The sequence below is a fragment of the Brassica oleracea genome, chromosome C5, assembly GCF_000695525.1.
Source record: "Brassica oleracea var. oleracea cultivar TO1000 chromosome C5, BOL, whole genome shotgun sequence".
Taxonomy (NCBI): domain Eukaryota; kingdom Viridiplantae; phylum Streptophyta; class Magnoliopsida; order Brassicales; family Brassicaceae; genus Brassica; species Brassica oleracea.
In genome coordinates, this window is record NC_027752.1 from 40,047,644 (window position 1) to 40,062,378 (window position 14,735).

At 37.4% G+C, this 14,735-nt stretch overlaps 1 protein-coding gene across 1 annotated transcript; it reads right to left on the minus strand.

The window, feature by feature from the left end:
• Positions 1-549: 549 nt before the first annotated feature.
• LOC106295022 (putative callose synthase 8) lies at positions 550-10,754 on the minus strand. The gene is made up of 40 exons (XM_013730781.1): positions 10,505-10,754; positions 10,129-10,229; positions 9,928-10,049; positions 9,757-9,844; positions 9,557-9,667; positions 9,318-9,437; positions 9,143-9,235; positions 8,980-9,071; positions 8,771-8,897; positions 8,524-8,664; positions 8,361-8,437; positions 8,124-8,289; positions 7,625-7,756; positions 7,423-7,540; positions 7,019-7,347; positions 6,825-6,877; positions 6,685-6,745; positions 6,512-6,593; positions 6,379-6,428; positions 6,216-6,302; positions 5,982-6,116; positions 5,807-5,901; positions 5,639-5,723; positions 5,391-5,551; positions 5,168-5,291; positions 4,956-5,077; positions 4,726-4,873; positions 4,494-4,645; positions 4,307-4,413; positions 4,105-4,227; positions 3,955-4,023; positions 3,712-3,880; positions 3,506-3,617; positions 3,314-3,433; positions 3,119-3,234; positions 2,951-3,034; positions 2,718-2,830; positions 2,401-2,630; positions 859-1,893; positions 550-777 (listed from the first exon to the last, which is right to left on the minus strand). The coding sequence occupies exons 1-40, from the start codon at positions 10,752-10,754 to the stop codon at positions 550-552; spliced, it is 5,928 nt and encodes a 1,975-aa protein (XP_013586235.1).
• Positions 10,755-14,735: the final 3,981 nt, after the last annotated feature.

Below are 14,735 nucleotides of genomic sequence, written 5' to 3' on the forward strand. Positions count from 1 at the left end.
ATGAGGCCATGTCCACGTATTGTTGTATAGTTTTATGGAATCAAAACAGAGAGTTTGTCCATGTTATCTACTATAAACACATTAACATTACATATATACACATTACTCATCACTCATCCACACATCACTCTCCACAAATCACCCAACCACACATCACTCGTCCACAAATCACTCATCCACAAGTGTCCTTTCTATTAAGGGCAAAATTGTCCACAATCTGTTGCTGGTCCACGACAAAGTGTGTCACATATAAGAATTGTCTCTAGATGTAATAAAAACTCAAAAAGTGTCACTTACTGTAATCAACTCAAAAAAGCATTTGATTTCAATGTGGCATTGTCGGATCATAATTTGTAATCGAAGAATAGCCTTCAACTGAGTCACTTTTGGTTCGGTTCAACCGTTTTAAATAACCACCCTTGATTAAAAAAAATTGGTGAACACCGGTTAAATATTCTGTATTCAACAGAACTTTTGTACAGAGAGCAATTAACAAGTGAAATAGTTACAAAGATGTACAAAGCAATGGAACTAGAAAGGAAGAGAAGTCTATTTCTTCTTCTTCCCAGCAAGAATAGGTTGAATCTGAAGCCTCCTGTTAAAAGCTTCGTTGAAGAGAAACCGCGTCTGAAACGCAGAAATGATAGGAAGCCAAGCTAAGATAGCCATTGGTGCAAACAGAACCACTCCCATTCCGTAATCATAAGCTCTAGCTAGAACCTGTGTGAACTCCCACAAGCTCGTCCCTTCTATCTTTGGCCTAACAGCTTGTGCAATCTGCCAACAATTAACTCCAAAAGAATCTAAAAATGTATTTGCCTTTAACAAAGAAAATAAAACAAAGAGTGGATTGTTTACCAGAATCAGACCCCAACCGGTAGGCAAGAAAGCTAAGCAAGAGACTATAAGGTCCTTGATAGAGAGGTGGCAGATGTTTGAAAGTGTGATAATGACTGTAAGAATGCTCACGAAGACAAAGACTTTGAAGAACCTATACACAAGGTGCTTTCTCGTGCTGAACAGCTGCCTCCCTAAGTCAACGGCCTTGACCGTGAGGAACGTGGCGAGGATTACGACCCAAGAAAGCGCGTAGACTATAATATTCGTGCTGCTTTGTGTGATGTCAAGGTGATAGACCAAACCGTACTGATACAAAAAGAATCTGAGAGACAAAATAATCTCCAAAATTCTAGCGCCAACACCAGAGCCACGGAGATGAGCTTGCTCGTCGTTCCACCAAGACTGCCAGCTCTTGTCCTGCTGAATCCCTATCCCGCCTTGCTCCTTGATCCACCTGTTCCAATCTCTCCAGTCGCCGACTATTATCTCCCAGGTAAACCCCGAAGGGTTGAAGAGAAACGGCGCGCATAACCAAGTGAGGGACATGAACCACACTGAGAACGTGATGAACGAGTAAGCCATGTTGCTTTGAGACGTATGCTTGAAGAGCTCGTAGACCACCAGAAGGATAATGAGCTCAAAGCCTTTGATGAAGTGGCTACGCGAGTATAGTCTGTAGTTCTCGCTGAAGTTGGCGTGGAACACAACCACTTTACGCCCTGTGGGTCTGTACTTGGCGCCTCCGTGGAGGATCGTTCTGCCGAAGTAGTGCGTTTTGGTTCCTAGAGAGAAAGTGAAGAAGAATGCAGCGAGCTGAAGCTGCATGAGTATGAAGTCTTGGAAGGCTATGAGGAAGCCTTTCTCCAATCCGATCTCCATCACCATTGGTAAACCGGTTAAGAGGCCTAGCTGGAGAAATGACTGAGAGGCAAGGGCTGTTTCTAATGATTTTATGTTCTTCACCTTGGCTTCGAGAATAAGTGTCTTCTGCAAACCACTGAGGACTAGGTAGAGTTGACCATAGAGATAGATGTAAATCCCGATCACGGAGATCTGTTCAAACATCAACAAAACATTAGAGCTCTCATTCACAACTAGGAATAGGCCTGCCGATTCGGTCCGAACCGGTCCAGCAGAAATTTTGTTACATATTTGATTTAGTTTGGTATGATTTTGAAAAATAATTCGGTTTTTAGTTCAGTTCAGTTCAGTTTCATTTTTTTTTTAAATAAAAAAAATGAAAAATCGAATTAACGAAACTGAATTAACCAAAAATATCCGAACTAATAGAATATAACTGAAATTTAACCGAAAGTATCCAAAATTTTTAAAATAATTATACCGAAATCTAACCAAAGTCCAAAAATCGGTTAGTTTTGAAAAAAATTAAAATAAAAAATAATCAAAAACTGTATTTTTGGTTCATTTTGGTGGGATTGTGACCGAACTGAATTAACTGAAACCGAGATACCCGAACCGAAAAACCAAAAAAAAAATTGAAACCGCAGCCTAACTAGAAAAAAAAACGGTATTACTCAGCTGAAGTTTCATAGACGTTACCAAGCTACTGAAGTAGAATCCAATGGTTGTGAAATAACAAGACAGCATTCTGAAGAAATCAAAACGTTGTCCTAAACGGTATATGTCACGGCTAATAGTCTGCTCACTGTTTCCGTTAGCCACCTTAGCCTCAAACTTTGAGATCTGATTGAGGCCAACATCACGACCTTTTCCGACTTGAAGGTACTCATTGTAGGTTATGCATCCACGTCTTAGGGTGGTATTATAACCTGCACAATACAAGGAAGAATGTAATTTTACAGGTAAACCTTACCAAATGTCTGAAAAAGGAACTTCTTAATGTGAGATTTCATTACCGGCGAAAACGTCCTCGCTTAAGTTAATAGTTCTTGATGCTTTACTGATACCGCCTCTTGTTATGTGAAATATTCTATCAAAGACATCAGGATGCCCATAATGAAACCGGACTCTGTATTTTAATGGAAAAGAAAGTTCAGTTTATTGGTCTCAGCAAATGGAAACTGTTATTTTGAAGAACTTAGAGATTATTATGGGCATCCTTTAAAAAAAAAAACTTAGAGATTATTGCCTGAGAGGATTAGCAAGAAGTCTTTGGCCGATTGTGACAAAACTGGTTTCTTGATATGACATGAACCACGCTAGAGAAGAAACACTGCAATGTCATAAAACTCAGTAAACTCCCTTCTTATGACTGTGGAAGATATTTATATGCATGTGTGTAACTGTGGTTACAAACCTTCCAGTGAAGATGTGTTCTCTTAACCCAAGTATTGTTGGAGGTCTTCTTCCACGGTTCCGAAGAAACTCTTGAAGGAGGTTTCTCATTTTGAAAGCCTCTTCCAGGTAGTTATCCTAACGTTTATGTGAGAAGTTTTTAGAGGAAGAAGAGATGGTTCACTAATTGTACATCGAAGATGCAGAAAAAACTTACTTGGTTCATGTCAATAGTCTGAAGTGCTTCACCTCGAGTGAAAATAATAGCGTGGTTTTGATTCTCAGGCTTCCCCTCTCCGATGTTAGGTGGTCCAGGAAGCTTGACCCGGTATATTTCCTAAGTTACCACAACCAAGTTTACAACGTGCACATTAAGTTACCAAGAATGGTTGAATAGAGCGTTTGATACCTGATCGAAACCGTTGACAGCTTTCACTAATATAGAGTAGTAAACCTTCTCAGGGTTATCCGACACGATCTCTTCCCTCTCCTCAACGTATGCAACACGTAGAGATGGGTACCTGAACGCAATAAGTCATGTAACGTTGCTTTAGGAAAGCATGCACAAACTTTGTCTACTGAATCTATCTGAGATCATGTCTAATGACAGCTTACTTTATCATCAGGTCGAGTATGTCTTGTGCGTGAGGATCCCCGGCTGATTTTTGGGCTCCAAACATTTGGCAAGAGACAACATATGTGAATTTCATATCTGCCAATGCATCAAGTTGCGCGGCTAAAGGTCTGTTACTTCGCTCCACGTCATCATATCCTTCAAGAATATCTAGAGTAGACACAAATGTTTAGTTTTCAAACAGAAATTTGCAAAGATCAGAGAGGAGAGTCAAGATGACAAACCCTCATCATCTGCCATGTCAAGGAAGGCCTGCAATTTCAGAGCGTCTCGGCAATACATCATACCACGAACTGTGTTCATGCATGAAAACAACATGAAGTTTGTTAGTTCCCTGTATAAGGCAATTTGCAGATACTGTTATAGTTTCTCACCTGTTCTCCTCAATGTTTGTCCACGAAACGATGCCCAGTTTCGAAGCTCTTCTTCTTTACCCTCTCTCTTTAACGCGTCCAAATTCTCACATCCCATTCGCTCAAGAAAGTTTTTCCACTCATCTAACAAACCAAAGATTTAGAAAATTTTGAAACATGACCAGAGAAAACATTCATCAATCAGAATAAACATTGATTTTACCTGGAAAAATCTTCTGCATATAAAAGATGATTGACACGCTGGAGTTTGCGGAATGTAGTTCCTTGGTTGAAAAGTTAATATCCTCCTGATAATGCGGTGTCAAGACACTGCAACCAAAGTGTTAATCATCAGTTGTTGATCCAAAGAATCTATATATTTTACTGAGGGAAAGTTGTGCAAGGCAAACCTGAAGGACATCATATTGCGTACTTTAGGAGCGTCTGGCATATCCATGAAAAGCGAAGTAGCAAAGAAAGATATGCGTCGTCGAGCATCTAAGTTCTCTGGTATGTCCATTGCACTATCTTTGACGGTTAACAACAACAGGAACCGCTGGATCTGCCAAGACCAAATTAGAAAGATGAGCATTTTTTCACAGGATTGGAACATTTGAATGAAGACGATCACAGTGTACGTACCTGTTCACTCAATGAAGTACTATCTGGCAGCGGAAAATGAATGCATCTCCTTTCTCCATAGGATTCAAACAACTGTGGTTCTATAACCCTCATAAAAATTCCTGTGTCCTCTTCTGAATCCTCCAGAGGCTCAAGCAAATCCAGAATTCTAAACATTTAAAGAATTATTAAGCAAGTTCACCTTTAAAACTTCACAGATAGAGGCTACAACAGCTTTGAAATTCACTAACCTGTGACCATGTACCATCATATCATTTGTCACAAGCTCAAAGATATCTTGAAGAGCCTTTACAAGTTTACTATGCTGCTCTTCAATTTTCTCAACAGGGAGTTTATCTTCACTTCCCTCAACCTGGAATGTACAGAAGAACCATTGGAACTAACTTTAGTTTTATGAAACGAAAAAGATACAAAATCTTTGCCACACCAGAAGATCAATTACCAGAAGTTGAACCAACTCAATACATTTTTTATGCAACGTTGGAAGCTCTTTCAACTTAAATTCTTCAAGCAAACTTGACTGTCTGATGCTTTCCTCTATCTCGTTTATTATGCCAGATATGATCCTGAGACAATGTTAGATATATATAAAAAAAAAATTACATACCAAAGGCAGGGGAAAGTGAAGTAAGACTTTTAACTGGAGGAGGTATATAAGGCTTTACTTTTTCTCGAGATCACCAACAACAAGAATCTGAAGGATGTACTTCAATGACTCATAACATTCTTTTACTGCGTAGTACATGTACTCGTCTCTCCGAATCCTTCGATAAAGAGCCTCATCCTTGTCCTTAAAATCTTTTGCAATGCTCAGAGCTGTTGTAAACTACTAAAGATGGGGTAGCTATATTTACCAACAAACCCAAAATTCCAACCAAAAACAAATTGTGTAGAAACTTTTTAAGCAATGTACCTTATTTGCAAGGAGGAAAATGGGCCAACGGATGATCCCTGATAATACCTCCGATGACATTGGCATCGTCATCAAATCTAGTTCCCTGATGATATAATATTAGACATATAATATCTATTTATATATGCGAAAACTTTACATGATAACAAGACAATGGAGGGAGTTTACTTGTTACTTATCAGATCTTCTGTTCTGAAACTGTTAATGACCTGGTTCCATACCAAGACAAACTTGGCCATACTATTTTTCTGGCCATCAGATCCCTGGAAAGGAAAAAAAGGTACTTCTTTATACAGATTTCAAATATACAAGTTAGTACGAGATCGATTCAGAAAGCTCTTACCCTGCAAAAATTGAAGGGGAAAAAGCCGCTTTGTTTTCTCCTTTTCTCATCTTTAATTGAGTGTGGAATAAGGGATGCATTGAAAGCAGATGGTAAAGTATGAAACCGGCCTCTCAACATGCCTAATGTTCGAATCTGAATACAAACAAAGGAACATATTAACCTGGAAACAGCAACACCTGGCCAGGAACTGCACAAAATGACAGCTGTCGCATTGAAGCAATGTGTGCTTACCTCACCAAGGTGGTGCAGAACTCCATACAGTCCACCAAAGATAGTACAGAAAACTGAGTACCATATTTGTGTATCCATGAAATAGACCTGAAAGTTCAACATTTGTTTCAGAATGCAAGTTAAGAGATAGTTTGTCACAACACTCATATTTCTAGAAACTCACCACCATGATTGGCGCCCATACTGCAACAATTGCAGCCGCATTACTCTTCACTATCAAAGGAGAAAACAAAAGGTTCTTTAGTGCGCCATGTACTTCAAAACAAAAGAAAGAAGCTAAGGGTATTGGAGTAAACCTTCTGGAAAAATTTCATGCCATTCATAGTTCCGCACGCCAACTTTCATAATCAGCCGTGTAGGTTCTATTAAAGGCTTTATCTGCATTTTCAAATCATAAGAATCAAAGATACTGTCTGAATTCTATAGTTAATAGTGGGGCCTATTTGGAAAAGGCATCAGTTTCAGCTACCTCAAATGCATAGCTGAAAGCAAACTTGGTCAGGAGAACCAGAATCCAAAATAAAGTGTACCTGAACAGAGAGAAAAAAAATCATAAAAATATATGATTAACAGAAGCAACACTGTGGAAACTGCCCGCATGAGACATACTTGAATTGTGATATCTGAGTTTCCTGCACTCCTCGCCCAATGAATAACCTAGGCTGCAGGAAATTTACTAGTATTTTATAAAGTAATCGGATGATACCTTGTAAAGTGAGTTTTGAAATACACCAGAAGTAAAACAAACTGAAGAAATTGTTCAATGTATTTACACAAAACTATAGTGTATGAGATGGAAGTACCTGTCCCCACCAATACAAAGTTTTGAAAATGCGATGATTCGAGGTCTCAATGTATTTGCTGATGGCAGGAACGAAAAACAAGACCAACTCAACCGCACTTCCGGTCAGGTATATAGTGACTGCCACCATGTACGGAGAAAAACACCATTCACCAAGCCAAGTTTTGTAACTTGTGAAATAGCAAATGTATTTCCTTCTTGAATGAGAATACAGAACTGGTAGAATAACTGTCCACATCGCAGCCAAACCCAACCTCGCCATCTGTTTCTTTTTTTCATTGATTGGCATTGTGGTTCTGGTTTTCCACTTGAAGATTATGTCAAGAATACCTGAAACAAATCCTCCAAAGTGTCAGCAATAAGTACTGTATCTAATTTTATACATTAAGAAAATTTCTAAATAACCTTTTATAAGCTTTAGAAATGCAGAAGTAATGAAAATGCTCATGACATCTTCAAATATGTTGGCGTTGAAGATTTGGAGTGGAGATTCCACGTCATGACAAGCCATAATGATTAATGCCTGAAGAGGAAGTAAGAAATTTTCATAATCAGTAAATGTATACTTGAATATAATCTGAAAGATAAGAGCAGAAGAAGAGGATACCTGTAGAGACAAAACAAAGAAACTCCACATTCTGTCAAAGCTCCTGAATATCTGCCAGAAGGAACGAATCTCTACAAAGTTTGTCTTCCCCAGCCATCTTTGTGTTGGTTTAGTTTGTTCCTCAGTGATAGGCTGCAGTACCAAGAACATTAGGAAAAATATACCTAAGTTTTTTATTATGATTGTAGAGGCAATGCACTTTGCTGAACCTAAAAACGTAATTCCTAGTGACAACCTAAGTAATTTTTTTCTGAATTTTGATTCTGGAAGAAGTTAACACACGAGTTGACCGATTTGAATAATGTGCTTACTTAGATTTTAAGCGAATAATATGCTCTGTAGTCTCTTCAACAAGCTAGCAACACCATACTGCTATGACACAATGAACAAGCTACTGATGAATACATGGTTCATTATCCTTTTAGATTACTTAAGTGTGTGTATATGCAAATGCATAATCAGGGGAAGAGATATCTCCATAAGTTACAAGGATATGTACCCCAAGTTCTTCGTCATCCTCCATTTCTTCATCTGTTTTCTTCGTCTGCCTGCGTAACCTAAGCTTTTCTCTCCATCTCCGTGGTTTACTGGTATCTAACTGTTCCACACAGAAAAAGTCATGTTCTGAACGCATTGGCCAGCCTAATTCGAAGCATTCAATAGACCTGTGGAAGATGTGACAAGTATGATTAGTGATGCTCCAGGCTAAGAGTCATAAGATAGTGAATGTTCTGACCAGAAAAACTCGTTGAGATCATCGTAGTTTCTCCACATAGAATGATCAGCAGTTCCATTCTTGTTCTTCTCAGCTTCCTGCAGGCATAAAAATCCATAAACTTTACAATTGACTATTCAATTTTTTAAAGATAAGTCAAGCACTCATCAAATAGAAAGATCACCTTTTCGATAACTTTGTATATTGGGGTAACTACTTTCTCAAGAAAAGTTTCGTGAGAAACTCCACGATATGCTGGAACGACCTTCTCCCCAGTTATCATACTAACGTCACCAGCTAAAACTCCATGTAATTCATATGCCATCTGGATTAACATCAACATCAATGTTGCAGATAATGATCAGATTGGCTGATAAACTTTTGAAGAAGATGTACTAAAAAGCATATAAACAGAAGTTTTTTCACCATACTTGATGGAATATATAACACAAGCACTCTGGCATGAACCTCAAATTCGAGGCTTCTCCCCATATGAGAAGGTAGAGTCCTATGTACAGAGTTTTATATTGTAGGGCTTCCTTTTTCACACAGGGCAACCTGTAGGTGGATTGTGAGGCCATACAGTTAGACATAAACACGGCTTAAAGAGATGAAACGACACAAGATGTCAATAGAATACCTGATGTTATTTTTTCTCCCAAGAAACTTACACCAGCTTGTGTAGTTTTTGAAGAATTTCTTCATCAATGCATCTACTGCTTCGTCACCAGACTGATTAAAAGAATTAAGATTATTTCCAATTTCAAAGATGGAGGAATGAAGAGGGGGGAAAATAACAACACCTTTGGTTGTGAAGACTGTTTCTGAGGTTGGCGTATAATGGTGTTACTGAGCAGTAGGATCAAATGTTCTCTTTGATTGGCAACATTACCACTCTAGGAAGAAGATAAAACCGAAAGTTTGGTTACCATATCTGATTAGTCTTCACAATACTTTTAGAAAGTTTCTGACAGGTACCTGGAAACCAAATGCGTACTGCAGAAACTCAAATAAATCCACAAAAGGCTGGTGTCTCTGAAAGTCCTCTGGAGGAGGCAACCCACGAGTGTTACGTACAATTGCAACAGCAGCTTTAATCTGTAGTTTCAGGTCAGAAAAGAACATTTCACCATGTCATTTACAATATGCCGAACCAAAGCATACTAGTACATAATAACTCAGTTCTCCACATGAGGCCATATGTATGTTTAGTATACCTCAGGCAGATGCATAATAGCTTGGTGTACCCCTCCTCTGTCAAGAGGAAGAATGTTATAGGGCACATAGAATTCCGATTTTGCCCGAATGCTTTCTCTATCAGCAATGGCCTATATATCAGAAACCACTATCTCAAGGTTAGATACACAAATTTGCATGCACAGAGGTTATATATACAGATTCAAATGGAGGACAGGACCTGAGGGCCAGCGCCACTTGTGACAGTCTTAAGGACTTCATACAAAACCGAAGCAATTCTGCGTGCGTTTACCAACTTCTCTCGCTGACTATTTCAAGATCAAAATAAGATTAGTGTTGACTAGCTGAAACCGAACTACAAGTATAGTTAGTGAGAAACTTAATGAATTACCTATGATCCAAATTGAATGTAGCACCATGTTTGATAATATACTCTTTGTAAGCATGATAAACACGTTTGAGTTCTCGAACATCACTCTTCTCCTTTCTTCTTATCACAGTAAACTCTTCATCCTATAAATAAACCCAAAACAAGTCAGACTAAAGTAACCCGAACCGTCACATCTTAACACAAGAAGCTTTTAGACTTTGCCTGTTCAAGCCTTTGGAGAAGAGAAGTTTTGAATTGCCGTACACCTCTTCCCGTTGAGTTTCTGTCCATGTGGTGAGCTATCTCAAACGCATGGAAACGGCCTACCAATTCAAAGTTTCAATTTTTAGACTGCATAACGTTTTGTATTCATGGAAAGTTTCGATTTTTAGACTGCAGACCGTTTTTATTCATAAAAAAAGTTTCGATATTTAGACTGCATAACGTTTTGTATTCATGAAAAGTTTCGATTTTTAGACTGCAGAGCGTTTTGTATTCAAGGAAAGTTATGATTTTTAGACTGCAGAGCGTTTGTATTCATGCAAAGTTTCGATTTTTAGACTGCAGACCGTTTGTACAGAGAGAGATGGGAACTCACAAAGGTAAGCGATACGAGATTCTTCAGACTCAACCAAGTTTGCGATACGAAGAAACCTCTGAATCTCTGAGGCTAACGTCGCCGGAAGCCTCTCGCTGTCGAAAGGCTCCGACACGTGTTCCCGGAAAGTGAGGGATCTCGTGTACTGGTGTTGATGTCTTTCCGGCGAATCTTCTCGGCCCAGATTAGGGCGTGAGTAGCTAGTGCTCGGTACGTCGATGGGGTCCACGGGGACGATTTCGTGAGACATGGTTTTGGAGAACTCAGAATCAGACGGGAGCTGATTCTACTTACTAGGGATTTGGTCGGTAGGGTTTTGGAGGGAAGCATTCGGGAGGGGGGGGAGATGAGTGGAGAATGATGGGGTTTGTTTATATAAAGCGTTTAATTGCTTAGCGAGGTGAGTTTCCATGGCCGAGATTTTGAAAAAGGGATGATTTTTATTTTTTTGGGAGAGAGGTGATGATATGATGATGGTGCGATTTCTTTTTGCTTTTCTTTATTAGTTGGAGAGACGTTCTTTTTTTTGGAGGGAAACCGGTGATTAAAAAAAATGAATTGCAAAACAATATAATTTCAAAGGCCAGAGATGGTAAGCAGGTTGTCCCATCGCCGCGCGGACCGTGTTCTCCAGAATAGCTGCCCAAATCCGTCCCGCTATATGTATAAGCTTTTACGGGCTGGCCCGCGGGACTAATGATAATACGCACAACGTGACGTTTCAGGCCGCAACATGACGCTTTAGGACATTGATTCAGGTTGTTGATTGAACTGGATATGATTCTTCAGTCATTGATTTGCTTATTTGTTATTCAAAACAATAGTTGTAGTTAATTTTGTCACACTTCAAACATATTAACATACCAATTAAAGATAATTGCATAAGATGTTTTTCATTATCTTATAACTCTAAGTATTGGTTATAGTTTGATGAATCCAAAAATTAAATAAAACCAAACACCAAATCAAAACTGTCAATCCCAGAGTAAATAAAAAAGAACACCAAATTAAAACACCACCGAAGCTCGACTCGTAATCGTCGGAGCTCGAATCGTAATCGTCAGAGCTCGAATCGTAATCGCTGAAGCTCGAATTTGAGGTCCTTTCATTTTTCGGGGGAAAGTTACACGAATCACCTTCTTCTCTCTCTCTCTCTCTCTCTCTCTCTCTCTCTCTCTCTCTTTTTTTAGGTAAAACAAGAAATGAAGAAGAAAAAATTATGGGTCCTTGTAATCCCGCTTCGACCCATCCCGAAAAAGCCCGGTCTCGTAACAATCCGTCCCGCGAGGTCTGATAATTTGCGGGCTTATAAAATTTCGGACCAATACCATCCTGCGACAGTATTTTACGGGTCATACTTGCGGTACAGGTCCATGATTACCATCTCTACTCGAAAGTTAAAATAATCTTCAAAAAAAAATAGAAATATTACATTAACTAGTCTAATATTCACTCAATCACACATATACGAACATATTTTAACATGAATATGTGAAATTAGTAACATGAAATTTAAAGTTTAAACAAATCAATGATTCCAAAAAGAATGTCCAGAGTTTGGTTACTACATGTTGGTGATTAAATCAATGAGATCATTACCATGTACAAGCAAATATGAGATTTATATTAGAGTAGAAGTGTTAAGTAGCTTGCATAATTGGTCTTAGATGTCATAAAGATTAAAGTGGAAAATGACTTTTTAATTAACTTAAGTAAGCTTTTTCTCCAAAAAGAAACAAATTAAAGAAAGGGTTAAAGTAAAAGGTAACAGGATATGCAGAGACAGAGATTCGGTGTATGTAGTTTTCTTCAAAACAAAAATTGTTTTATACTAAATCCTTGCTAAAGAAACTAACAATGGGGTATCACCGCAATAGTTTACACCACAAAATACCAACGTGCATGGAAAAAGAAAAAAGAAAAACATATAAAAAGTTGATTGACTGTAAAGCAGCCAAATCTTATAATATAAATAAATTGGAATGTAAAAGCATATACTTCCGGAGTTGATGTGCATTTGTATCTATTTCTTAGTCACTAAGAATATACTAAAAGATCACTCACAACATAACTTGGTGACCAAATCAAACCGAGTTGTTTGAACTAAGAAAAACAAATTAACAGAGAAAGATACAAAACAAAACTTTATATTTTATTGACCGGGTGCGAATGTATTTTAGAGAAACAACAAGATTTCGGATTATAGGTGTAGTGGGTTCTTTTTGTTTGGTACTATTTGCATTAGCGAAGTGTATAGTGAGGACCCGGCCTGAAAAATTTAGGCCCACGAGTAAAATTTTTTTTTGGTTTTTTATATTTAAAAGCAGAGAAAGTGTTTACATTTGCAATTTAATACATCGAACCCATCACCTAGATTAGACATCTAGAATCCCTTACCAATAGAACTAAGTAAAATTATTGTTTTATTTGGTCCTCTAAATATATATCTTGTTTGGTCCCAAAGCACATGTTTTATCTGCTTTTATTCGGAGCATGCCCCTGGAGCTCTCCAGAGTGTAAGTTAATGACTGGTAGGTTTTTACTATTGTTTTGAAACCCGACCCAGACCCGCAGTTGAACCGGTAAATCCGTTGACCCAGAAAAAATTTGGTTTGGGTTTTGTGAAAAATCTAATATTTAGAAACACGCAAAAATCCGCAAAAACCCACTAAAATCTGAAACCTGATACCGGTTGAACCAATAAATAACTTTTACTATTTTTTTAGTTTTTAGATTATGTTTTATATTCTAAGTTTCCAATTAAAAAGTTAGGTGATGACAAACAAAAGTTAGGTTTTTTTCTTTTCAGTTTTATATTTGTGATTTTTAGATTTTGATGAAGATTTCACTATGCCACATGGAGAAAATGAAGTGAACGATGGTAGAGAGAACCAAAATTAGTAGATGTGATTTGGTGTTAGTTTATTTCCATTATTGACAATTTATTACAATGATCTTTTACTTTTGGTTTATTTTGAATTTAAAGTTTAATTTATTATTCACATTACACATTTAAATATTTATGAATTTTATATCTTGATTTTTTTAAATGTCATAACTCTTACTTTGTTATAAAAAATTTAAATAGTCTAAACTATTTTTTTGATATTTTGTATATCAAATGAAAATAAAAATATAAAAACTAAAGTTAAGTATTTCTAAATACTTTTTAAACATAAAATATATACATATTCAAACTATTATTTTATGTTTTAAAAAAACATTTAGAAAATATTAAACGTTAGTTTTTATATATTTATTTTCATAACTAATATATTATTATATAATAAAATTAATTCATTTATTAACTTGCAGTTCATCCGCGGTTGACCGAGTGATCCAACGACCTGGTAAGTAGTCCCGTTCACTGTCGGGTTTAAAAACATTGGTTTTTACTCAAAAACTGTAGCTCGTTTGTGTGATGATTGGGCCTAATATTTTGAAGGGACTGTTAAAGCCTATTCGCTAAAATTTGTAGAATGGCTTATCTAAAGCCCATGACCCATTGGCCCATTGGCTTTACGCCATGTTCACACATGCAAAGCAAAGTTATACCAAGTAAGCAGACCATATTTTAAGTTTCTTAATTTCTGACTCACTGTATGTTATGTTATGTGATAATTTGATGCTTTGTCAAATTTAATATCACAGTAACATGCCTCTTTTCTTAGATCATACTGTATTTTCTTACTACCCATTTTCATTGCTGTTAAAAAAATATATAAATGAGAGGTAACCAATTACAACACTAGATACAACTGATTTACCCTTGGGATACAAGTTAATCCACTAAAGGTGAGATAAATTATGTCAAACCACCAGTTACTAATTATCAGTATAGAGATTATGGAAAATATTACTTATCATTAGAGTATGTAGACAGTATTTATACAAGTACAATAAGAGAATATTAGGATATAGTATTTACAATAGAAGTCTTTAAGTTATCATCTAATACTATCAATACGCCCCCTCAAGATGGAGGGGCTGGTGTCACTCCAATCCTGGAACAAGCGAGCTGGAACTGACTCTGTGGTAGAGGCTTTGTCAATGTATCCGCAAGCTGATCTTTAGTTGAAACATGTGTTACTCTTAATTTCCCAGCTTGAATCATATTCCTTGTGAAGTGATAGTCCAAAGCAATAGGCTTCATTTTCGAGTGAAAGACCGGATTCGCACAAAGATATGTAGCACCAACATCGTCACAGTAGATAACAGGAGGAGTTGGGAG